The sequence below is a fragment of the Pleuronectes platessa genome, chromosome 22 (genome assembly GCF_947347685.1).
Source record: "Pleuronectes platessa chromosome 22, fPlePla1.1, whole genome shotgun sequence".
Classification (NCBI taxonomy): domain Eukaryota; kingdom Metazoa; phylum Chordata; class Actinopteri; order Pleuronectiformes; family Pleuronectidae; genus Pleuronectes; species Pleuronectes platessa.
This window is the reverse complement of record NC_070647.1, coordinates 12,591,761-12,617,260: the sequence shown is the minus strand read 5'-3', so window position 1 is coordinate 12,617,260 and position 25,500 is coordinate 12,591,761. Positions and strand designations below refer to the sequence as shown.

The 25,500-nt window shown below is 40.8% G+C and overlaps 1 protein-coding gene across 5 annotated transcripts in view; it reads right to left on the bottom strand.

Moving 5' to 3' along the window:
• The window catches only part of wnk1b (WNK lysine deficient protein kinase 1b), a 78,079-nt gene that overhangs the window by 37,034 nt on the left and 15,545 nt on the right, over positions 1–25,500 (bottom strand). For all 5 annotated transcript variants that reach the window (XM_053414577.1, XM_053414573.1, XM_053414575.1 and 2 more), the window contains exon 3: positions 3,521–3,693. In XM_053414577.1, the coding sequence (XP_053270552.1) occupies positions 3,521–3,693 (173 nt within the window). The remainder of the gene's footprint in view (positions 1–3,520; positions 3,694–25,500) is intronic.

Sequence of the window (25,500 nt, the reverse complement as noted above, 5' to 3'; positions counted from 1 at the left end):
AGACTGACACACTTAGGTTTAAAAGTCTTTGTTTCCCAGCCTGAAATTTTAGAATAAGTTTGTTGCTTTTAATTCAAGAAGACTATCTTAACCATGTCTTTCAATCATTGTTTTGCCTCACAAAAAGCAAAAGGAACAGGTAAATATCACGTTTTAGCAATAATACAGGGCTTAAAAAGTATTTTAAATCTGTTTTAGATATTCAGTCGTCTGTCTTGATTAACATCAGGGATTGAAACTTTATCAGATGGGAAATTTCTCCACTCAGCTCGTCACTGAAACTCTAAAGTGCTGAGCCCACAATCAGATCCAGTGTGCTGCAGATGTTAGGAGGATGGAAGAGAGACAATCTGTTTCAGGCCTCATCATCACTTTGTTTGGTTGAACTCGGCCTCGTGCACCGAGTGACCCTGGCGATGTCGACCCCACCAGTGATGCCCTCTGTCTTTCTGCTCCAAGTCCAGACAGCTGATCTGCTGCATAGCCGTATCGCTGGCAGCTCCACAGATCCCGAGTTTCAACAGCTGCCCTAATAATTCAGCAACTGCAAATCTGTCTGACCTGATGACGAGCGGCTTGGACAAGCGTTGACAAAGCATTGCAGATCAATCTGCTCCGACACAGCCCTGGCTTGTTGGGCTGAGCTCCTAAGACACTGGTCTTGGTGGTATTTTTTGTTGTTTTATGACAGAATGCTAATATTTGGTATGTTTAACACACTGAGAAAAAGTATGCACACATCTAATATTTACTTTGAAGAGCTGCGAATATAGCGCTAAAATAGTCTTATCCTAATTAAGACCTACCCAAACATATTTAAGACCTAGAACATAATATTCTAAACGTGTTTAAGACTCCTTTGAGACCCTGTGCATATGATGAAACAATTTGGTTTTCCAGAAATCATCAACAGAAAACACTGTGAGGTGACTTTTCATCTCAGACTCAGCTGACATGGGGGCAGCTGCAGGAGCATCTAACATCCTGTTGGAATCTAGATAAATAATGTGCAGCGTGTCCTCTCTTCTACACTTGGCTGATGATGAGAGGATGAACTATAACAGGATTATCAGTCATGCTGCATGATTCAGACCAGATTCTGTGAAGTGATACAGCTATAGATTAATTTGTTTGCCTCTTTAGCTCCAAAAGAGACGATGATGGATTTGGTGAAAACGAATGACAACACAATAATACTGTGGAATTTATCAAAGTTAATAAATCTTTTCATAAGAAGTTGTCACTTCAGGGTATGGAACATTTTAACAGAAAACCTTTAAATCACCATTGTACATAAACTCAAAATCTACATCTGCATGATTTTAACTTTCTTTTCATCCTCCTTACATTCACCCCATTCTATCACACATTTCTCTTCTACTTCTCGGCATAATCTTCTTCTCTTCTTTTCTTACTTTCACCCGCCCATGCTCCTCGACCTCGCCCGTCTCCTCAGCTTTCTTTCTCTCTCCTCTGAAGTCAGAACAGTGCTGACAGATAAGTTAAACCCTGTGCCGTGCGATGTTGGAGTGACAGCGCACAAAGCACGTTCCACACCCACAATCACTTCATCAACACCCTAACCTGAATAAATAGATCAGCATTTACACTGTATTTGAACAGAACAAATGCGCATTAACAGATACACATTCACAAAAACAAACGCATTAATACATACAAGCAGACGAATGCCTCATCAGCCCCTTTCTGTCTCGCGCACACGCAGAGATAAGGGCCCTCCGAACCCACCCTGGTCAGTATTTCCAACCTCACATCTCTCTTCTTCCCTATCACCCCTCTCTCTTGTCATCTCTCATACTTTTTCCACCACTTCAGAGCACAGGCGTCGTTCTCCTTTCTGAGTCTTCATCTGGACGAGGGCCAAATTGCTCCGCAGCCTTGAATCTGTGCTTATATGTACATGCTTGCACTAAATAAACTTGGAAAGACATGTTTGTGAAGACTTTACTTCCTCCATATATTATGCTGAGCTTAAAGATTGAATTTGATTGTTTGATTAGTTACCCGACAGAGAGTAATTAATGCAAGTTATTCTTTGAAGCAAAAACCACTGAAACCAGCTTTTAAAATGTGTTTTCTATGCGTTGTAAATGATGTATTTTGGGGTTCTGGGCTGCTGTTGTGACCAAACAACATATCAAAAAAGAATATCTTGCGTTACTGGAAGTTGACATTTTTACACAATTTTAAAGATTTTATGGACATAATTCAAGTTTTATGCTTTTGTAAAATAAACAATAATCATTAAATCTTTAAAGTAGTAAAACAACATACTTGCCCGGTTTTCCATTTGCTTTGTGGTATCTTTGTCTGCTTATTTTAATCTAAATCCAATCCAAATTATGTCTACAAAAAAGTATGTATGTAGAGTGTAAGAGGTTGGAAAAACACACTTTCTTTTAATGTTCGCATTACTGAGTTGAGAGTTGAGGCAGGTTGTCAGTCACAGTTTCTTTTTTTCCTTAACAAATACGTGAAGCTTTTCACTCTTCCACTTGAGGGAGCTACTGCTCCTGGTAGTACTGTGGTGCTGGATCAATTCTCTCACCCTGCGGTCACAGGTAATACTTTAGTTTGACAGTCACTCTGCCTAATCACCTTTAAACTGGACATCTAGATATTTCTGTTGGTCTCACTGTTTGTGCATCTATCTGCCTCTATAGCTAACTGCATCTCATTATCAGTTTGGTTTACTCTTGTCACCCCGCCAATCTACCAACACACACCCATCCACACACCCAGCCACAGCCACCCACCCGCCCACCCACCCACACACACACTATGGTTTCTCTCTCTGTCTCTGTCCGGAATGAGAGGAATCTGCAGCAGAAGCAGCAGCTGGCAGGTGGGCCAATGTCCCACGATGCACTGCACGGGGGCACGCTGTGTGGACGCCGTGTGCCACTCACGCCACATTTAAGCTTTCATTGTTTCGGGAGCTCAACAATCACTTTCAAATTCACTGTCACAGGTCCATTCTGTACAGCAGACAGACTGGCACGCTGTTACACACTTGGACAATGACAGCGACACACTTGCCAAATCTCTACATCGAGTTCAGTGGGGGGGGGCAATGAGTGAGGCAAGAGAGTGAGAGACGCTCCTGGTGTTGACATGCAAACCCCATGTATGCACAGTTTGTAACAGAAACATAGGAAGTAGTCTAATCTTTGTCAACTTAATGATGTAACACAGACACACTTTTACATAATACGAGTCGAAACAAACTAGATGAGCCGCTAACAGCTGCACTCAGACACACTGAGATCATGCTGGGATGTGAAGGAGCTTACTACATGTCTGTAGAAGACAATTTCAATGGACGGAAATAGAAAGGGGCTGCATATTAGTTTGGCGGAGAAGAGAATGCAGACATGTATGTGAGGTTTTGTGCAATTTTTACTCTTCAATAGAAAGATGGGGGTGAGTCATCGTCTGTAATGAGATGGCTATAGAGAGCAATAGAGGTAAAAATTCATCGCAAGTGTCATGTACTCACGTTTTTAGCGTTCCAGATGTCATGAGCTCGGTGACTAGAACAATACATTTCTTTCCTTTGCATGGCCCCTCCCACGAGTCATAGAAGCGGACAATGTTAGGATGCTGGAGACCCTTCAGCATCCCGGCCTCCTCTTTGAAGCGCTGTCGCTCTGACTTTGACAGCTTGCGATCCTGCACACAGGAAAGAGGAGGAAAATTAGTCATACAGCCACATAAATAAAGGAAACATTGTTTGTCTAGAAATCTGGAGGAAAGAAGCTTTTACCCAAACAAAACATGTTGTTTTGAGGGAACAACATGGATAAAGTGAGAGTGATTACTATCAAGTGAAGCAGGAAGAGGGTTTAGGGGCAGAAAGGAAAGCTAATTAAGACAAGAGAAAAGTCATACAGAGGGGCGAAATTATGATTCCCCCACAAAAGATTAATTTCATGGTTTGACAACGAGATGCAAAATATCAATTTTATTGACACAGCATCTAAACTTGGTATTGACATATAAATTTATATAAAATATGAAGCCACGTACAACCAGAAACATATTGCCTTGCCTTTTGTTGTATTATACCTAGCAGTGTGAGCATACTGCATAAGTGAATTTAAAAGTGTGTATAACCCGTCTTCGTATTTAGACTTATTGCTCCATATCTACTTATTGGTGTATGAAAAGTCTTGAGAGACTCGTTGACAATAAACTGGTAAATAAATATAAACCAATCTTTAAACAAGTCTTTTTTAGTCATCGTTAAAGGCCCTGTGTGAAAGACCAAAACAAGTTAAGAAAAGAAAGTTACATTCAACATTCTTCCAACCTGTGGAAGACGAGCCTCTTAGAAAAGTCTGACACACACACACACATACAGAGTTTAATGGGCATTCCAGCTCTACCACCGATAGTTCAATAAATACAGATGCAAAGGGCACTGTGGGTAAGCTGGTTCTTGTAAAGAAGTGTTAGTGTGTGCATTCTTACATGAAAATGTGTGTAAAAGCTGTGAGACATTCCTGTCTAGTCTGTGTTATGTGTTTGTTTAAATTTCATAAGAGTCTAAATAAATCCTTTTCAGGGTTTGAAACATGTGAAACTGTTTTGACATTAGGCCAAATGATAAACTGAATTTTATATCTAGGGGGCAGTAATGCACCTGTAAGCTGGTTTGCCAACCACCAATAAACCCTTAACAAGAAGAAGGTTTGTATGAACCCAACATGGTTTAAGCAACAACACAGTACCAGCACAATTAGAAATCAGCCCAAATCTTGTCATTATTTGTTGGCTCATCATTTACCTCTGTAGGTATCAATTCTTTAGTAATTTGGAATGGACATGAGCGCTCCTTTGCTTCTGCCTAAGTGTGTTTGCACAGTGATGTTTCTATTTTCTTCATCATCTCTGTGTCTAACTGTGGCTGACACATCCAGCTCATCAGTGCCCCATAAAATAAACACATTCTCAGCTGCCTGACAACAGTAAAGTAAGTTGACGAAACCTCATACTCTGTACATTTCTGCCCATTCAAAATATAAAGTCTTCAGAGAAAACCTGCAGTTACAAGTAGGCTGCGATAAGATTGAAACAAATATGGAACTTATAAGCAGAAATGTGAGCTTTGAGAGGAAAGCATGACACACATCTAGAGCATTAATAATGTCTGTGACCCTTTTAGAGGATAACATTGCAGGCAACTGAACAGACTGATCTGCAGACAAACACAGACAGAGCAGCATCATGGTTGGTTTCAGTAAAGATGATAAAATAACTGAAATGCAGAGAGCAAGGAGGAAAAATAAAGTTAATTTGAATTCAAGGTAAAAGATCAGACGTTGGATGCTGTTCACCTATTATTGCAACATTATCACAATAGTATCCAGTTTTTAAAAGAGATGTACAATGAGGGGCACCTTGAATCTAATTCAACTGTATCATTGTTTAATTCAATAAAGCTGTTGAATTTGAATCAAACTTTAAAAGGAAATACAACCAGTGCATTGGTGCAAACCATCTGAGACAAGAAGCATGCTCGCCATCAATCATTCAAATGGTTTAATGCTACCCTCGGTAACTCTCGAACAGAGCCACTGAAGCCCCAAAAAAAGGAACCACCCACCGTACCAACCAATCAGCAACTCAGCACAGGAGATTGTGGCCGGTCACGGTGAGTGAGTTTTGTAAAATGATATAAAGCTATTAGAAAACCTTGTGAGCTTCGAAGATTAGGCCTATCTCCGAGGTGATGATCTCATACTGTCAACTTATATAACCTGTTTCACAATATTGTCATATTGTGTAGCCTCGTCTATATCATATGATTTGCACATGCACACACACACACAGAAAGAGAGAGATACTCTGAAAGCTCCAGTGTGTTTTAGAGTGCATTAATGTGTGCAGAATATCTGTGTGTGTGTGTGTGTGTGTGTGTGTGTGTGTGTGTGTGTGTGTGTGTGTGTGTGTGTGTGTGTGTGTGTGTGTGTGTGTGTGTGTGTGTGTGTGTGTGTGTGTGTGTGTGTGTAACAGCTTATCCTCTCATCCTACACCAACCCTTTTACTGATGATGGCCCATTAGCAACTGACGCACAAAAACACCCATGTGCGCTTATTAACCCGCACTCCCGTTCGCCCTCGCTTTCCTCCTTCTGCCTGTTATGATCACGTGACTCGATGGTCACATGAAAAAAGCTGTACGTCACCTGAGTACCTGGAAGCCAACATTCCATTTCCCAGCAGCACTTAAAAAAGACCCTGACCACCCATATCATTGTTAGACACGTCCCCCCCCCTCTTTCTTACTCTCCTACTGTAGTGTGTGTGCGTGTGTGTGTGTGTGTGTGTGTGTGTGTGTTTGTGTGTGTGTGTGTGTCCGCATATGTGAGCAGACAGCAAGTCTAGGGGGGCTTTCTTATCCATTATTCATTCGTTATGAGTGTTGCTTCTTCATTCTCCTTCATGAATGGGCGCACCTCCCTACACACAGTATGTGCTTTATAAGATCTGGAACTTCCAACAGTCAGACACCACTTTGTCATTTAACTGGTCTCAGGCGTTTGAATTGGTCTATATATATGCAAAAAACAAACTGCTGTTGGGATGTGGGTATTTAAAGAATTAATTTGATCTAAGTCTCCTTGTTGAGAGTGGTTGTTTTGTTCTTTCTTTATCCCGTCTTTTCTGCTCCAAGCTTCAAAACATCATGGGACTTGAATTTGTCAGACTCACAAATACGCTCTCGCTCTCCATCTCAGCCTCACTCTGCCTATCTCTCTGTTTTCTTCTCAAACCAACAGGCTCTCACAAACAGGCACCTAAGCAAGACAAGCCTGTTCACTTCAGCTTCTTATCTAACACTCACGCACACAATTCTTTTTGACGTAAGGACTTCTCACGCTCTAAGCCCTGCATTGCTTGCTCGCAATCTTCCTCTCACCAATCTGAGGACTTGAAAGAAGCGCCCTATGAATCTCTGACAGTCAGCTCCGAGTTTGTCTGGCCTATTTCTGCATGCACGCCCACATAAAGCAAGGCTGCATGTCAGACAGGCTGGCAGAAACAGAATCTGCAGTGTTAAAAGCGTAATGCAGCTTTCCTGCAGGGAGGTTGAAAGCTGAGACCCTCTGATCAACTCATCTAGTCTAGACATCCTACTTTGCTTTGACACTCTGATCATCTGCTCTGGTCTGGTCTAGTCTGTTGCACCCCCAGCGAGTCAGCAGCACTCACAGCTTCAGATGGCTGAGGTCACAACAAGACAATACAACGAGCGCCAGAAAATTACAGTGTAGATGGTTTGTTGGTACCAAACTCCCAGGATGTCAGCTTATGTGCAGAATCTCTCATGGGGACAGCAGGTTCTAAGTATAGGATAAATAATTCCATAAGATCTGTTTCCCAGGCTTTCCATTAAATAGTATGACCCGTAAGGGGTCAGTGTGTATGTGTAAAGAAGAAACTACAGTGGCTTTCATGTGACATTAACAAGTCAAACACCCTCTCTAGAGGCAGTGTTTGGTTTGTTCTAATATATATATACTTATGATAATAATTATGTTATATTCCATTTATGCTAATACATCCCCTACACACTGGATGTTGAATGCACAAAGTCATCAGCAACCTTCACTGTTCAAATGCAAATTAGAGTTTGTCCTCTAACCCTGGACTGGTAGAGGTTCTGATTCAAACAGACAAGTAGGGGTATTAGGATCTGGGTATTTCCTTTTCTCTGGAGAAATACCTGTGATCACAAGGTTGTCAGCATGCATGTGCTTGTGTTATGTGTATTCAACAACTGAAGAATATCTTGTTCTGAAACTGAGACGCTTTTTCCAAACCTCATTAATGCTTCCACGCAGCTGTCCTAGGTACGGTGTAACCTTGTGCTAATTTCATTATAGTAATATAACTGGGTAAATTTTTCACCTGTGGCAGTTTGTAGTGTCTGTAGCGCAATAACAATTAAAGGATCAAATTATATTATGCGGTTGGGATTGGCAGTGCTCTATTAGGAACGAATGTCACTCTCCTTAAAAAAATATTACCATGTTGTCAAAAAATTACAGAATCAGAATACATATGCTCATATAAGCTACTGTCCAGTTCAGTTTTTATAATAATTTATTGCAAAAGGTATTTAAAGATCACGCCACAAGATGTAAAAGATGCAGATGCACTCTAAAAATAAACTTTGTTTAATAAAAACGAGGGAGAAGAGATAAACTAGCTGCAGAAGATCTAGAAAGGGCTGCAAGAAAATTGCAGTGAGATGATTTATTTTCCCATGACACGGATCATCCTGTTTACCATCATCACCTAAACACCTTCTGGTACCTTAACTGAACTTTCAACTTTGCTTTCTCCAACATGTGTTGTTGACCCAACTCACTTTTAATTCTATTAACCTCACCCACGCTTTGAAAAAATGTTGATTTGCTGGAGAGAAAAACACGTAAATCTTTATTACATTAGGATTCTTGACTCAGTGAGTGAGCTAATTTGCTTCAGTGTACAATAAAGCTCTGGAGGGGTGGTGGATGAGCTCTCATGGTTGGTGGACGTGTACGTGTGTGTGCGTATAAGTGCATGAATAGAGTCTTGGTTTGCTCCATTAGGACGTGGCTTAAATGTATCTCAAACCCCCACGGTCTGGAAATGCTCTCCCGCAAAGAACCACAACCCCCCTACAATGCACGCACACACACAAACCCCTCCAAGAACTTTAACACAGCTTGTTATGGTTAGCTGGCATATGAGATACAGAGAGAGAAAGAGAAAGAGCGACAGAGAAGAAGAGAGCGAGAGAGCACCCATATCTATATAGGAGTGATTGAAAAGTAGATGAATGAGTTCCAGTAACATTCAGAAAGGAGGCGAGAAAGTGACACAGACTGATCTCATCATTTAAATAGACGTATCATAGATTTGCCAAAAACCAAAGGAAACACTCCGATAAGAGACCACTTGTTCGCAACCTCCTCTTATAACCCCCATGTGTTTGTTTTATCTTTTTTGTCCTCTCCTTCTTGTTTCTCTTTGCTTCTCCATCACCACCCACCCCTTTCACCCCCTTTTCCCGGTTTCTGCTATGGAGGTGGTTTTTGGTTTCCCATCAATCACTGCTCTACATATTGCAGTAACCAGGCCCATGTGTGCATGTGTGTGAACTGTAGTCTGATCTAGTTGTTTCTGAGATACCTACCCTATGATTGTCCTTCCTTGTCCTTGAAATATGGTTGTTGATAATGTCAGGATTATATGATTTACTATGTTTAAAATTTCTGTATTTAATTTACGTACCATTTATTAAATGCACTGTTTTCGGATTGTTACTTTGTATCATTTGATACACAAAGTCCAGGTATCAGAATTTGTAATGGGAAGGGAATCATGGCATCACAAGATCTCCAATTAATCACTGTATCTTTGTGTGATTTTCAACAGACCCACATTCAACAGGATGGGTTCAATAACAAGCTTTGTGTTTGTGCGTATTTGAATGTGTGTGTGTGTGTGTGTGTTGTGAACTCTTCTGTCTTAACAATGGGAGCCATCCCTGCCTGCCACTGACTGTGCACCCTATTGTCTAATTTATCTGTGCTTGGCTGCACTCACACACAAATACACACACACATACATACACCCGCCCATCAACAGACACAAACACACAAACACACCCGCCCATCAACAGACACAAACACACCCGCCCACCAACAGACACACCATGTGTCATTACCCTCTGCCTTTGCTGGTCAAGCCTCATCTCTCCTCACCGCTCCTCTCTCCTCTTCCTTTTCCTCAGTCTTCCTCACTCCTCTCCTATCGTTTTCCATCCCATAATTCCCTTCTTTTCGCTCTCCTCTTTATGGGATTCCCAGAGAATACAAGCAGGACACATTTGGCCTCCCTCCCACATCACACCCTCAGTTCAGCCACTTGATCCAGTCATCTGGATCCAAGGGTAATATGAGGATAATGAGTGGAACTACTGGTTTAATGTTCTCTCCCTCGTAAATCCTTAACGGAAGAGTATACCCTGCACAGGGATCACATTATACCAAGAATTATCCTAAATCTGGAGCTAATGTGTAAAATATGTCACACATCCAAAGTTCACAGGGAAAGCTCCCGTCAGGTCCCCTTAAAGACACAGAGCTTTTCATCAAATGTATCTATGAATGTTTGACCTTCAAGCTGTGGAACGGTTTTCCCTCATTCTCGAGATAATATCTAATACCAATGTTAGTCCTACATCAGCTGAGCAAACCTGTTCCAACATCTGGAGCTCTAATAAAGCTCTGATTGTGGTTTTGATTGAAATGATAAGCAACAAACAATGGGGTCCTTTGTCGCTCTCACAGGAAACAAAGATCCAATGAAATCACGTGTAGAAAACAGGGAACCAAATTTGTAGATTCACATTGGAAAGCTTTGTATTGTTTGTGTCAGCTTCATTATTATATTAGAATTAAAAGGAGATTATTTAGACAAATTATAGACAGGACATTCGGAGAACTCTGAATCCACATTCGGTGGATGCAGTGGGATGACCAGGGAATTCATTGCGGAAATAAGTAATTATTTGAGAAAGATTTTAAACAAACAAAATGCCTGTTAATAATAATTAAAAAAATTGCATCTCGTAAAACTATTGAAATTATTTTGTGTCTTTGCTCAGTTGCTTTGGCAGTAAAACACACTTTGAGCTACAGCAAAGATTATTTTGAAACATGAGAAGTTTCGAACATAATGACTGTCATATATCAGCATTCCTGTCGGCCTTGAAGGGACCAAAAAGTCTTTGAACTTTAAGGTTCTGACCCTTTTTCAGAAGGGGCCACATCGTGGTGCTGCAGCAGTGTGAGAGAGTAATGGAGTTGAGTTTATGATGAAGCTAAACCATTGGTCAGCCAGCAAAAATAATTTCTCTACTCGCCATTGCACATTCTTTATCTTTTTGTTGGTTTTGGTTGGTTATTTTCTGTAGATGACAAATGCCAGTATCGCCAATATAGTGTGTGTACAAAGATGGATGACATGAAAGTTCCCCATGTAATCTTGCTCGCCCCCTGGAGTTTCTTATCACTCATAATAATGATGTGTGAGCACAAAGTAGAGGAGAACCAATCAGTTAAAGGGCTGAAAACGGTTGACATTAGGCAGTATGTTAACATGTGAGGTCATGGTATCATATATGCTAATTAGTAGAAGCACATTCACAATATTGCTAAGTGACTATACACAGTCATGGGATATAACAGATTTTGATTTGTGTGTGTGTGTGTGTGTGTGTGTGTGTGTGTGTGTGTGTGTGTGTGTGTCTGTGTGTGTGTGTGTGTCTGTGTTTGTGTCTTATTATAGCCCGTGTCGACCAGCCTCTCTGTTAACACATCGTAAACAAACACATCAAAGAGGTTGATACGTTGATGGGCACGATCCGTTCCCCATGTGTCTGCTGCTCAGGACATTTAAAATCTTTTCCATCTTAATAACATCTAAGATTAAAATAACAGCATTACTGAGCAGGTCTGTTCAGTCTGGAGCAGAAAGAAACATCCCATATGTTGTAGGGGGATCATGGACAAAATCCCTACTAAAGCCCACTAAAATACCACCAGATGCTACCGGGAGTTCATTACCAAGAAACAGTATATACCCCTGCTTGTGTGCCGTTCTGTGGCATGCGTTTCTCTGTGCTTATGTGCAAGTCTCCCTGAATTCCAGAGGGTGTGAATGACGTCGTATAGCTTTTCCAGTAACTGATGATCTAACAGAAGGGTTAGGGCCAGTGTTAGAGAGAAGACGAGGGCAGTCTCAGATAAAACTATTACATAATCTGAGAGGACTATCCTTTTACACTCTGTTAAATGCGGACCTCCACTATTTACGCCCAAGCGGAACTTTAGCTCTTCTCAGGTTTCACTTTAAAGAGCATCAACAGCCATAGGCATCTAATCACACAGCAGCAGTTTAATTGTCTAAAATACTACAAACAATATGGACGCTCTAATTACGCAATTAGCTAGTTGTTACACAGAGTGTGGGGAACAGACATCAGCACTTTAATGATGGTGTTCAACCGGCTCATCTTCACTGTGAGTTATACTTTACTTAGAACATACTTTTAACTTTTCAAGCATTTTAAATCAATTAGAAAACTGTCATATCTTCATACAGTTTATGTAGAGGGGGGTTAGGGTTATGCAAAGAATATCTGGAAATGATGTTTACTGAGTCTCAGTCCTACAGCAGTATTGAAAATATCTCATCTGTGACACAGCGATAGAGCAGAACATTAACAAACCTCCACGAGGCTTGGACATCCCACAGAGACGCCCTGACACTTATTTTTAATACTTCTTACCTTTTTTCTAACCAGCAACAAACATAATTTAGGAGCTTTTACATAAAACAGACATTTCTAGGTCACAGACAGAGAGGCAAGTAATTAAAGCTGTGTTGAATATTCAAAGAACTCCATATTTATGCTCGTCAACCTTACAACTATTTTAGTGAGAGTAACCAACTGTGTGTTTACATGCACACAGCTTGACGTTGGCACAAACACGACTCTAAGAATACTACACACTATGTCAGTGATGCGTGTGCGTGTTTGCGAGCTTGTGCCTGTGCTGTGGTCTGGTTTTTAACTCCTCCACAAACCCTGAGGTTGTCAACAGATTAGCAGAAGCCCTGAAGGACACACACTCAAACTTTTTTTCGAGAATCACGGAAATTTCATGGTATCAGTATTGACTACAACATTTTGGGTATTGTGACATCCCTCATAAGAGCAAACTCCCATGCGTTTGTACATAAATACATAAAGACACATCATTCACCTCCCAGCTTTACAAAAACATAAAAGGGGGATTAGCTTATCTCAAGAGAAAAGCTGTAGAGAGAGGTAACAAGATGGAGAGAGAGCTAGAAACGGTGGAAACTATTTATGGCGACTTCAAATGTATGAGTCATCTCTGCTTTTACCTCCTTCTTTCTTCCCTCCATGTATCTGTGCCCCGTTCTGTCTTTCAGACTAGGTCTCTCTGTCCTTTTCCTTCCCCTCACGGTGGCCTATATTTCCTTGGCAGCTGGTTAGTTGAGACGAGGGCGAGCAACTGATTTAGGCCCCAGCACTGACAGGGTAACCAGAGAAGTTAAACAGATACAGACTACCAACGGAGCCCTGCACCAGAGGCTGAAGTAATCTGTGACAGACAACTGGACGGGCTCCAGACACGTCCAGCAGCCAAACGCTGTGTGTGTATGTTGAGTTTGCATGTGTGCAGGTTTGTGTGCAGGTTTGTGTGCATTTCTCTGACTGATTGAGGTTTTGCTACATGCAGGTTTTGGGGTTAATTTGTTCCAGATGAGAGTCCATTACTGCTAAATCACCCGGTTATAAGAAATTAACCTAGTTTTCCTCTTATTATTGTCTCTATCTTGCAAATGCATGCACATATAATTTAAAGCAGACATGTAAGAACTAAGACATATTTTAAATCATCTAATATTACAAATGGCTAAATTGATATACTTCACACTAAGAAGTCTAATACATAGAGAAATATGCAACAGAATGATCACTAGATTAATGTATAAATGATCATGTAGCGTGTACAGATGCAAACCCGACCGACAAAACAGGGTAGGGAAATGAGGAGGGGGGGTGTGAGCAGAAGTGAGGACGGAAGTGAGGTTAGAGGAAAAGGAAATGGGGATATTTGTCCTCTGAAGTCTTTCCTGCTAGGATGACACACACAATGCAGAAATGTTCCATATCCTACAGTAGGTACTCTTTCTGCCCATTAACAGGCAAAGTAATAGCCTCACAATAAAATACAGTTCATAGAGAACGCAAGGTAACTAGACATGATACACCTTTAATTGACAGCAAAAGTCTGGCTAACCATGACAGCTACAGGAGATCTATTTAGGAAGAGGAGGCAACGTTTCGTAGGTTATAATTATGAAGTTATGCATAAAATATATTTGCATATTCATGCAAATGTCCAGCAACACAAACAAACAGCTCAAACAGACACTCAAAGAAAACCCATTGGCAATGAGGTTAATACTTCCAGGCAGAAGGTACATGAGTGATGGCTAAAAAGAAAAAAGCACAAGATCATATACATTCACTGAACGAAGGTTTAATTTTAAAATGCTACAAACGTCATCAAATATCTCAGCATATTGAATGTCCCACTGAGAATAGATATGTCTGCCATGTCTTTTGTTTTAACAAGAGAGCAGGCAGCAGCGCATCTAGTCATTTTAGTAACACTACGTAAAAAATGAAGGAGAGGAGAGGAAGGGAGAGGAATGGAGGTTAGATCATATGACACAATGATGCAATACAGTGAGAACATTGTATGCACGAGCGCACACACACACATGGTGTAGGGTTACTGCAGAGGTGCCTGTCTGTCTCTGTAGTGTCTCTCTGAGAGACAGATGTCAATGTCACAGGACTGAGTCACCCTAATGCTCACATCCACTAGAAACACACGCTGTCTTTGTCAAGAAAAATAATCACTCGAGCCTGCAGGACTGACAGGGAGGGACGATGCTGCTTCTGCTGCTGGATAAAAACTCAATTGTTCCGATTTCAATTTTTTGTGAAAGTGAAATTTTTGATCTCACAAGAGTGTTAATTTAGTGATAGAAGAAAAAACCACAGGACTAGGAGGCAAGACATCTGTGAGGTGAGGTTCAAGACCAGCAGGAGGAGATGATGACAGATGTTAACGGCTGATCATTAGTGGAGAGAATGAGCGCCTAAAAAAGGAGATAGGAGAGGATGTGTTGGAGGATGGGACTTTGAGGAGAAGAGGCCTGAAAGAGGGGCTGAGAGGAGGTGGGAGGGAAGACAGTGCAGATAATGAGCTGTCAATTGAAACAAAAGCAAAATTGTATAGCTTTATAATGAGCCTCGTTCTCAGGAAAGATAAATGTAATAATGACAATGAGGCCTAACTACGCCAATTCCAACAATGAAACAAACGTTTTCCTGACTAAACTTTTGCTTTGCTCCTCCAATACTCCTGACCAAACTTTATACCCTGCAACCACAAGTCCAGATTAAAACTTGAACAAAGACGCTTTTGTTAAGAACAAGTTTAAAGTTTTGTTTTATAAAGCGATGCCTGAAGTTGGCACAAAATGAATTCCCTTTTTAAGTTAGAGCTCCAGTTCAAATACTCAAATATAGTCCATATTTGGAAATTGTGATGAAACCACCAGAAATCGTGAGGGACACAGTAGCCAATAGTTGAAGTGAGACAACCATAAGTTTTAAATTATTCACCCTTTGCTGACCTGCACTTACAATAAACACCATCACTAATCAGACGTTATCAGGACACAACTTTTACTTTGTGTTTGTTTAATTGGCTCTAGAGCTTATGAGACACACAACACATGGCGTAAAGTGGCGTGCAAAGCCGGGACATCAGGGTTACAGTGACCATAACGTTCCAGAATCAAGATCTGATATCATTTATTAATAACTAAATTCATGGGATTATCAGTTTGTGTGTAAAGAGGGACAGAGTTAAGCACAAGCACAGACACACACTCCTTCCTGACCCAAAGCTCAAGAAACAAGTGAGTTTTGTTATTTCACCTGCCTCTGCTTTGGTGAAATGGTTGGCAGACTTTCTCATGAGGAGAGAAGCAAGATAATTACAATAATGTAAAGCTCTGTCGCTTCTCAAAAGAAATACTGTAATTGGCCACAAAGTACATGTGGCTACAATTAGCTTCACAAAGATTGGTACAATAGCCGAGTTCCCATCGCTGTCACTGTGCTCGCACGCATGCACACACCCACTTGTAACATTGTAAAAATCTAGAGTGGGAACACACACCTACCCATGTGAACTGTAACAAAAACTTTTGACGTGTTACACCCAATCTTTCACCTGAATGTGTGACAGTAAAAGTGGTGTCCAACTTTCTGTCTGCGGGAACAATGAAAACAAAGAGCGATGATCCCATGATTTCCAAGCACTTGCTTCTTAAAATATGCACACAATGAAGTATGAGATAACATAAGGATCAGGCCAACGAAGTAGGAGGATGAAGCGGATTAAGACACTGAAGCCGTTTTTCTTTCCATGTGTCAGACTTGTAAAGAAATTTACATTTTCCCACAGCAATGATGTTTAACTCTCTAAAATGGGAGACAATTACCAAAATAATATTTAAAGTAACTAATAGAGAAATCATTTCAGGTCCTGATCAAACATCTGATATCTATTTGGCATTTGGGTGTCTGCTCAAAACATTACTGTAACAACAAGTGCAAAAGGAAGAGATTGTTTTCCCTGTGACCAATCATCATCGCACATTAAATACATGACATCGGTCAAAATGTTCCAGAAGGGGCCCGAACAGAAAAAGAGGGGGGCAATGTCAACAGAACTGCCTCAACTAGACTTTATGGCTGACATAAAAACACACAAAAGCTCAATGTGACACACACACACACACACACACACACACACACACACACACACACACACACACACACACACACACACACACACACACACACACACACACACACACACACACACACACACACACACACACAGTCACAGTCACAGTCATGCTGCAGGAGGTTTATGAGAGGTCAAAAAAACAGGTTGCAGCCAGAGGGAAGAAGAGAGTAGGTAAGAAAGTTAGAGAGTAAGAGGTAAACCTGTAATTATAAAGTATAAAGACACACACTCAGGCAAACACTTCACATGTGGGTGCAGCTAAAGGATGCGTTGCTGCAGCAGGATGTTTGCATTGATGAGCACGTTTGGTTTCTGAAAGTCAGTTTCACTATTAACCAACTGCCTGTTCAAAAAGCTTCTGTGCACAAATGCATGTTGTGTGACAACAAGCAGCGATTCACATTCTGACAGAGATGAGAGACGTGTTTGTGCACTCTGATAGGATCCTGGTGGCTGACCATAAACCCCAGCCCCTCCATGTTTTCAGATAGGACATGGATGTATTTAGCATATCTTGGTTTTGTTCCCGGATACAGGGAGGAAGTGGGGTCGCATCATCCATCTTTATATACATCTGTGGTTTGACCCACCAACTTCAAAAGGCTCCTCACACCTGCCAAAACTCAATGCTGTTGCCAACACATGGAGGAGCATCAAAGTGCATGAACGCAGTGGCTGGAGGTCCATGGTAAATCAACTAGGCTGGAAAAAATCTATCAAATCGGGCATCTCTTCAAAAAGCCCTTAGTGCATCATGGGCACAGGGAATCAAACTTCTATCCATCATATCCTCTAAAGAACATCACTGCTGTGGTCCAACCGCTCAATGCAAAACCCTGGCCAGATGAACAAAAGAAAAACACAAGTCGCCCACCTGATGAGAGAACAATGCAGAGGTGCGTTCATGATGACAAGCTGCTGCGACTGTGCACTGACATAGTTCACTGACAGGTGCTGCTCTGACTCTGTACAGTGCAGTAACTTGTCAGTATCTAGATATCAATAAACAATGCTGCCATAAAAATACTTTTTAAATGATGTGAGTTGGTGGACTGATTGTTTACAAATCTGTCGTGGTGTAATGCTGGCAGTCATCCACAGTCTGTTTCTCTACCCCAACTGTAACTGACTATTATACAGGAAAACAACTGACTCTAACAACTAGTATGACCAGTTTACCTGCCAGGAGTGAATTAAAAGCTGAACCGGGGGCATGGTTGAAAAAAAAAACAAATACAGGCAGCCCACCCACGAAAACAAGGCTGGGTTGCCAGTGAAGCATAATTTATATTCTGATATTTTCAATACTTTTTTATCTGGATTACACATTTAAGTACTGTTGTTCTATTTCCACCACTATGGGTGTTGTTGATTCTATACCTGCAACTGTTTCATAATAAAAGCTGCAAGTTACAGGAAGTATACAGAAAGTTTTGGGCTCATATTGGAAGGGTAATGCTGTAACTTTAACAGGGAAGAGAGGAGAGAGGAAAACTACAATGAGTAATTATACTCATCAAACAGAGGAATTACAATTAAAGTCCTTCCTCTGATAAAAATCTGTTTGAGGTACTACGGTGTCACGGTGGTGACTCACCATGACAACATGGATACATCTATAGGTAATAGAAATCTGTACCTTTAAAATGAATCCAGAGTGTACAGTGTACAGCATGTTCAGAATGTACAAAATAAACACAAACATGAGCTCGTTCTTTGTGTGCGTCAAGTATGTTATCTTTCTGAATCTTAAGGAAGAGATTTAGAGAAAACGGATAAGTAGATAAAGAGAGAGGAAACAGTCATACACGTAGGAGCAGACGGAGGCAACTCAGGAGCAAAACACTAATTTACTGAGGTTTTCATGTTTTCTTACTGAAAACCATCTGCCTCTTCAGTTCAGCACAGAGCCAACAAACAGCAATAATGAGAGTGATGAGGGATTGGCATGGACACGCACATGCGCACAGAATCGACTATGAGATTGAATGCTCACATCCTGTGAAGTCAGCACAGGACTTCAGATATGAATCATGTGTTTGGTACTTTCTTTTTTTCTTTTTCTTCAGGTTCTTCTATCTGTCCCGGTTAATCTATCATCATTGAGAGGCTCTCCCTTAATGGATCCCTGAAGTGACCCAAACGCTGACCCTAAATCTGACCTCAGACCCGTCAATGAGACGCTCAATCCTTCTCTTTGTGTGTGTGTGTGAATGCCTGTGAACGAGTGTGCCTGTGTGTTTCCAAGGAATCTCTGTGTGTGAATGAATTAGTGTGGATGATTGCACGTGTGTTAATTACTTATGAACTCTGGACAATGTCCGGAATAGCACAGCAGCACAAAACCAGAGATTTCCGTGTCTGACGCATAGTCACTTACTGGAAGTACTCTGTTTAATATTGGCGAGGGGTGGTGTGCACAGAAGAAATCATAAAGACGTCATCAACATGCCTACTAGCAAACCCTGACCCACTCAATACACACACGGGCTCATACATCTACACTCTATATCTGGGAGCTGCCAGGGTAAAACTCTGCTTAGTGTCCAGTTCAACTGGTTTGCATTCACAGATTCAGCTCCCCTGAGTAATTACTAGGCAAGTTCATTATCATGGTGCATGCGTGAAAGCAGCTATAATGTATTTGCACATGTATATTTACATAGATGTGTGTTATTGTGCCAGGCCTTGTGGAAATGTGTTCGTATATCCTTCTGTATTTACAGTTGCTGTGAAAACCATCTGTCTGTATCTGCTGTTATGAACATGAATCAAATTGACAAGATGAAGTCAGACAGTCTGTAGTGCAAATAGAAACAAGCTGGAATAACAGCCAAATTCAGTGGCAACAAATGTTCTCGGTAAAATGTTCAAATTAATTATATTTCTTCAAGTAGTTGCCACCACAATGAAAATAGCAGAGAAACCATAGGCTGACTATAAACGTAGACTCTGGGTCCGAAAAGTGAAGCTAATGGAGATGTGCCTGAAATCTGAATTCTCTCAAGTGACCAGCAGAGGGAGTCTCCACTGGCGTTTTTAGAGACATAACCCTATGACCCTACTACATACAATGTTTATGGTTTTAATCTCTAGTTTCAAGTCTTCTTCAACACAGCAGGATGATCATTTTGTAAATAATGGTGCGATTTAGAATAGAAATAGATGATAAAGTACGGTGTGCATCAGGGCTTGGATACCGTGCAACTGGCAATTAGTATCGTCCAATGGGTGCATGTCGCTGATGTAGATGGGCAAGAAGTGTCTGCATGCTCTCAAGCACGCTCACCCCCACTCCTCCAAATATGATTACTTCTGGTTTAAAAAAAAACAAAATGGTGCTGGACAAAATGCGTGGCTGTCTACAAACAAATGGTTGATGTCACGGTGGGTCGAAACCTGAGTGAAACTAGTAGTCAATTAGTCACTGTAGTCAGTCAATTACTGAAGTAAGAATACTACACTATTGAGATAAAGAGATATATGTACAATTGACACGGAGTGTTGAGTTTTATAACCCAACCATGTTCACATGGAAACAGTGTTTTTTTCTAAAAGTTCAATAAATGTGTAGACAGACCAAATGAATACAACAACTCTTAAAAGCACATTTAAGAAATAAAACTTGGAATGTATTTTTCCCGAGCCACTGAACCGTCGTTTTGCAACAGCTGATATTAATGGAGATAAGCTAAACTGTGCCAGAGAGCTCTTTAACTTCTGAACACGTTCCTCTAGCCAGAAAACTGAGTGTGTTTTTGGTCAATGAAGTAAGAAAAATAAACTTGGTCATAAACATTGTCACTGACAGATGTCTCTGTGTCTTGAACATCTGCTGAGACTTCACAGTAGTACATTGATCTTCACCTATACAACCACTGGAGTGGGGCAAGAGCAGTAGGAGGTTATGTGAGAGTTAAAATCTCGATGAATGGAGGCCATGATTGTTCATGGCCTCAATTCAGGGTTTACTGGGGTGAGAGTCATTTGAATATGATCCAGATGCCTGGTAGAGAAGAGAAGAGGTCCTCTAAGGAGAGTAGTGAATGTAAATAAAAAGGCAGAATATGAACCATCAGAAGTGTGAATCATGCGCTTCTGTTGCCGCTGCTATGCTGCTAACACCTCCAGCCCACGAGATTTCTATTTATAGATGGAGAGAGAGAGAGGAGAGAAAGAACGAGAGTGAGGCAGAGCAGTAAGAAAGAGAAGTTCAGAGAAACAGCATAACACAGAGAAGATAGAAGGAAGAGAAGCGAAAGACAGTAATAAAAAGACACAAAAGGGAAAGCGGTGTGGAGAACAATAATCAGTTGAAGGGTGAGAGTTGCACACAGGAGATAAACAGAGAGAGGAGCAGAAAAAAAAAAAAAAAACATAAAGAGATGAACAAATTGAGTGTGCATGCACCAGACTGAGAAAATAGCAGGGTCAACCTGCGGTCGCCTGGAGGATGGCTGGAATAACAAATACAAAAATATGGAAAGAGCAATAGAGATACAAGAGGAGAAGCTGTGGTGGAACATGTCTAATAGTTTTTGCTCTTGAAAACAGCGAGGTTGTCTGCCAACAAAGAACATGAGATGACAGGTTTTTTTAGAAACCACTTGTTTTGTTTGCATCAAGATTCAACCTGTTTAATTAAATGAAACCATGTTTCCCAAAGAATTACATTCTATATTTGGCTGCAATTGCCTGGGAGGGGGTTCTTATGCCAAGATGAAACTGTAAAATCGTTCTGGACTGATTGACGTTCCACTGCAGAATTTCTTCAGCTGCTCCTAATGGCCAGTCCTACAAGTTAGGATATACAAGGTTACCTGGATATAAAATAACCTCCATCAGGACAGGTTTTGTCTCCAGCCACAAATCAACACAATACAAGGAGTTGCCAACACATTCGCACCTTGCAGTCATGAACACACCCACAAAAACATTTTCACACACCCATTCATACACAAATGCTGAATCCGTCTTTTGAAGCTTCACAGTTTGCTCCCTAATGGTAAACAGAAACCGGAACAAAAGCAGGCGTGTTTGCCTGTGCACAACGTTTATTATTATGAATATCATATAATAATAATGGGACAAAAGAAAATCGAGTAATCATTCAACACGTTTTTTTGTTAGCTAGGCAGAATGACTCTCTTGCAGGACCTGTTTTGGTTAATGAGAAAAGAAAGGTCTTTCAATAACAAAATATATACTTATAATAATTTATAATCTGAGGAATAGGGATATTAAACCTTCATAAACTAAAAAGGGAAGTCTTTATTAGAAATAAATCAGCACTGTGTGGGAATCCTGAAAAAAAAAAACTCAGACCTGAGACGTGTTTGGCCAATTACAAGAATCAATCATTTGAATTAACAGTCACAGTTTGGATTGGGTTACGGACATTCACGTATTGAACTGTTACGTTCTCATTCCCACTTCACAAACACACGTAAACAGACACATTTGGCATTGCCCAATATCTAACCACGCAGATGCATATGTTTGTAAACTCTGATGACACTGGGACTAGTCAGGTGGGTGACGTATAGTTATCTGCACATCACCACACACATCAATTCTCAGAGTGACAGGTGCTAAGTAAATGGCACATAAATGTAGGTTGCATAGCTAAAACCACAGGAATTCACTGAGAGTTTCATCAGAAGCACTTTCATGGCACTTCGCTTTTTATCTTCCCTTCTCTCTTCCTGTCTACCCTCCCCTCTGCCACCCCTTTTTCACCCCTCTCCCCTTCTCTATCTTCTTCTCATCCTCCCCTTTGCCCGCTTCAGGCTAGTGAGCTGAAACAGAGCAATGTTTGGGCTAATTAAGGACATTCCCCACCACTGCAGTCAGAGCAGATTTGCTGTTTCGACAAAAAGGAAGCCTTCTAAAGAGTTTAGAGTTAAATCCTCCCTAAAATGTGCTGGAAGATACTTACTGGAAATGCCAGCCGGTCTTAACCTTTTGGGCTCATGACCCACCCCAAAACAAAGCCATGCTTTGTTGCAAGTATAATCGCAGACAAACGAGAAAATAAGCAACAAAGTGGTGTTTTTATGTTGCAAAGTAGCTGCAAATATAAATTTATCAAATTTTTTTCGTATTACACAAACAAAACACATAAAAAACACACTGATGTGATAACTATGTGACATTTAATCTGATAGGGTTTAGTATGCTCAGTCTGTTGCAAGGGAAATGAGCCGTATACAACTCAAAGCTATGTATACTCAAGTAGCAGATAGCTGGTGGCTGACCACACACACACTATCTGAAATATACCTCCAAACATAGAGAAATAGCATCTTGCTAAATGTGTGTCTGCACATGCAAAAATGTGCTGTGGCGTGTTTGTGGTTTGGTGCCACCTGCGACTTTTGGAGCGCTGCAAAGTTGAGGCAAAGTTTCCTCCGTCTGCTTTCTACTCGCATTCTCTTGCACATTGAGAAAAATACAAAGTTTGAATCACAGCAAACTGCAAAAAGCTTCTGACTTGTCACAAACTTGAAAAATCCTCATCTACTTCTCTTATTGATTATCTATAAGCCTAGTTTCATTGATGTTTAAAGAATTCAGGATATTAGCACTCAAACCTGTTCTTCTGCAAACAAAGCCACATGGCTCTTTATGCATGGCCACGCACACATCAAACACACAAACTCTATACACACATACTCACAACTAATATGAAGTATGCATAATGACAGCAGTTTCTGTTAAATGCATGAAGTAGAATTTCCCTGAAAAAAAAAAAAACGGGTTCATTGCAACGTACAATATCCACCAAATAATTCTTGTTATTCCTCTTTAAATAGAAACTGAACTGCAGCACCACAATGTGTGAGCTGCCCTGTACTCTTCTGTGAAAGCCCCAGGGCAGCGGGAGCATCTGGATATTGAAAATACAATGGAGCAGACAACGTCTAAAGCACACAGGTCGAATGGGACTCCCATCAGGCCACAGGGGATCTACAGTCCATTACCTTCTAAAGCTCCCCATTAATGTGCTGTCTCGCTCTCCCCGTCTGCGTCACTCTGACTTACTCTCACTGTCTCTCTCTTTCTCTCTCTCTAATTCGCTCTGCTTCTCTTTTTTTTATCTTCCGCTCTTCGTCTGTCCCGCTGCGTTTATCTCTGTGAATATCATACTTTCTCCAACCAGGTTTGATTTAGTTCAGTCCTTTTCTGGTTCTCTGAAATGTCTCTCTCTTTGTGGCTTTTGCTCACGACTTATCTCTCTGGCTTTATCATTGTTCCTGTCTCTCTGCACTGTGTTCATCACGATTGTGCTGCATTTTCTACCTGATATTTCTCTTTTTGTCTCTGAATTTGTCTTAATACTGAACATCGGTTCTTGAGCTTTTTGTCTCATTTTAACTCCGTTTTAATAAGGATGCCCAAATTCATGAGGCTGTGTATTCCTCTTCAACAAAACTAATCTATAGTATATAATGGAGGGCAACTGTGTACGGATCCACCATACCACTGAATGACATTTAAAGTACACACACAACTGCACTAAGTCGTGTAGAAGACCTCACTAAAAACTAAGGACATTTCACAGACTAAATTGCAGTATGTATATGTAATAGTGCCGACATTGAAGTTAAACTTAGTTAGTCAGAATGCGTTAACTGACAATAAATTACACTATTAATGAATGATTCTTTAAAAAAAAAAAAAAAAAAAAAAAAGTGGTAATTCACTGATTAACCACATTATGAGCCAGACAAGACAAATAGTCATTAGAGATTATGGGAGATTGGGTTGCAGCGGTTTCAGGGTGTACCATGGTGAGATGGTTGATCGTTGTCATATACATTTGCCCACTAACATTATTGATAAAATGCAAGTGAGCTGTCACAATCAGCAACTGGCACCACTTAACCACATACACACAGAGAAAATACAGAGAAAAACATTACTGATAATCTTCCACCACTTCTACTAACATGCAAACTCCCATGTTCTCTCTCATCCTCTTTCTTGCTTTTTCTTCTGTAATTTCTCCATCTTTCTATTTCTTCCAACTTGCGCCTCACATGCTCTGCAAGTGCCGCCCTCCATTCAGTGTAGCTGAGCCAGAGTCAACAACAGTGTGACAGAGGTGAGCTGTTTATCACCCATTACACAATGAACAGACAACGCAACACAACTCACACGCATCCGCACTCACAAAAGAACAACAGCAGTAACCAAACAGAGCTGACCTCTCCGTCAACCCTGCCTTGTTATAATGTGTGTGTATGTCTGTATGCATTAAAGCTTTACAGGCTAAAAAGTGAAACATCATGACACCTTTCATCTCAGCTGTAGGAGGTCATGAACAAGTTCTCATAAAATTCTCATCTTGAGTTTCATCCCTTGTAAAGACAGAAGATTTCCTTAAAAGGACTTTAACGTGTTTGCTGCAAGAACCCAAAATATAACCTTTAAATTCTAAGAAAAGAATACAAGGTGGATGACCATTAATGCGGCATATCATACATATAAACAGGCATGATGTAATACCTTCAGGTGTAATACGGATTGACAATGGCACATCAACAAAAATATATTTTCATTTCATGGGGATTTATCTTTTTTGTGTTTTCCACAACATGCAAATAGCACTGAGAGGTGTCCGTGGCAATGTGGCAGATGACTGTTGGTCATCACGCAGCTGTTCAATCTCACACCCGACCACAGCATTAACATGGACAGACGGGGTTTTCCCGATCAAATCAAATGCCATTGAGCCCCACATACCATCAGTGTGACCTCGCTCTGTGGCGATTACATCATGCAGGCCGTAGCTTATAAAAGATTGACTCCTAATCTGATGGGGAGAACTTCCTACCACACGGATCATGCAGTGTGTGACTGTGCACAATTTATTGTGTGTGTGTGTTTATGGTGTTGCTTGGAATTGTCAGGCGGTCACTGTCTATCATTAAACGGACCATGAAAGTGATTAAGATCAGAAATTCTACTTCATCGA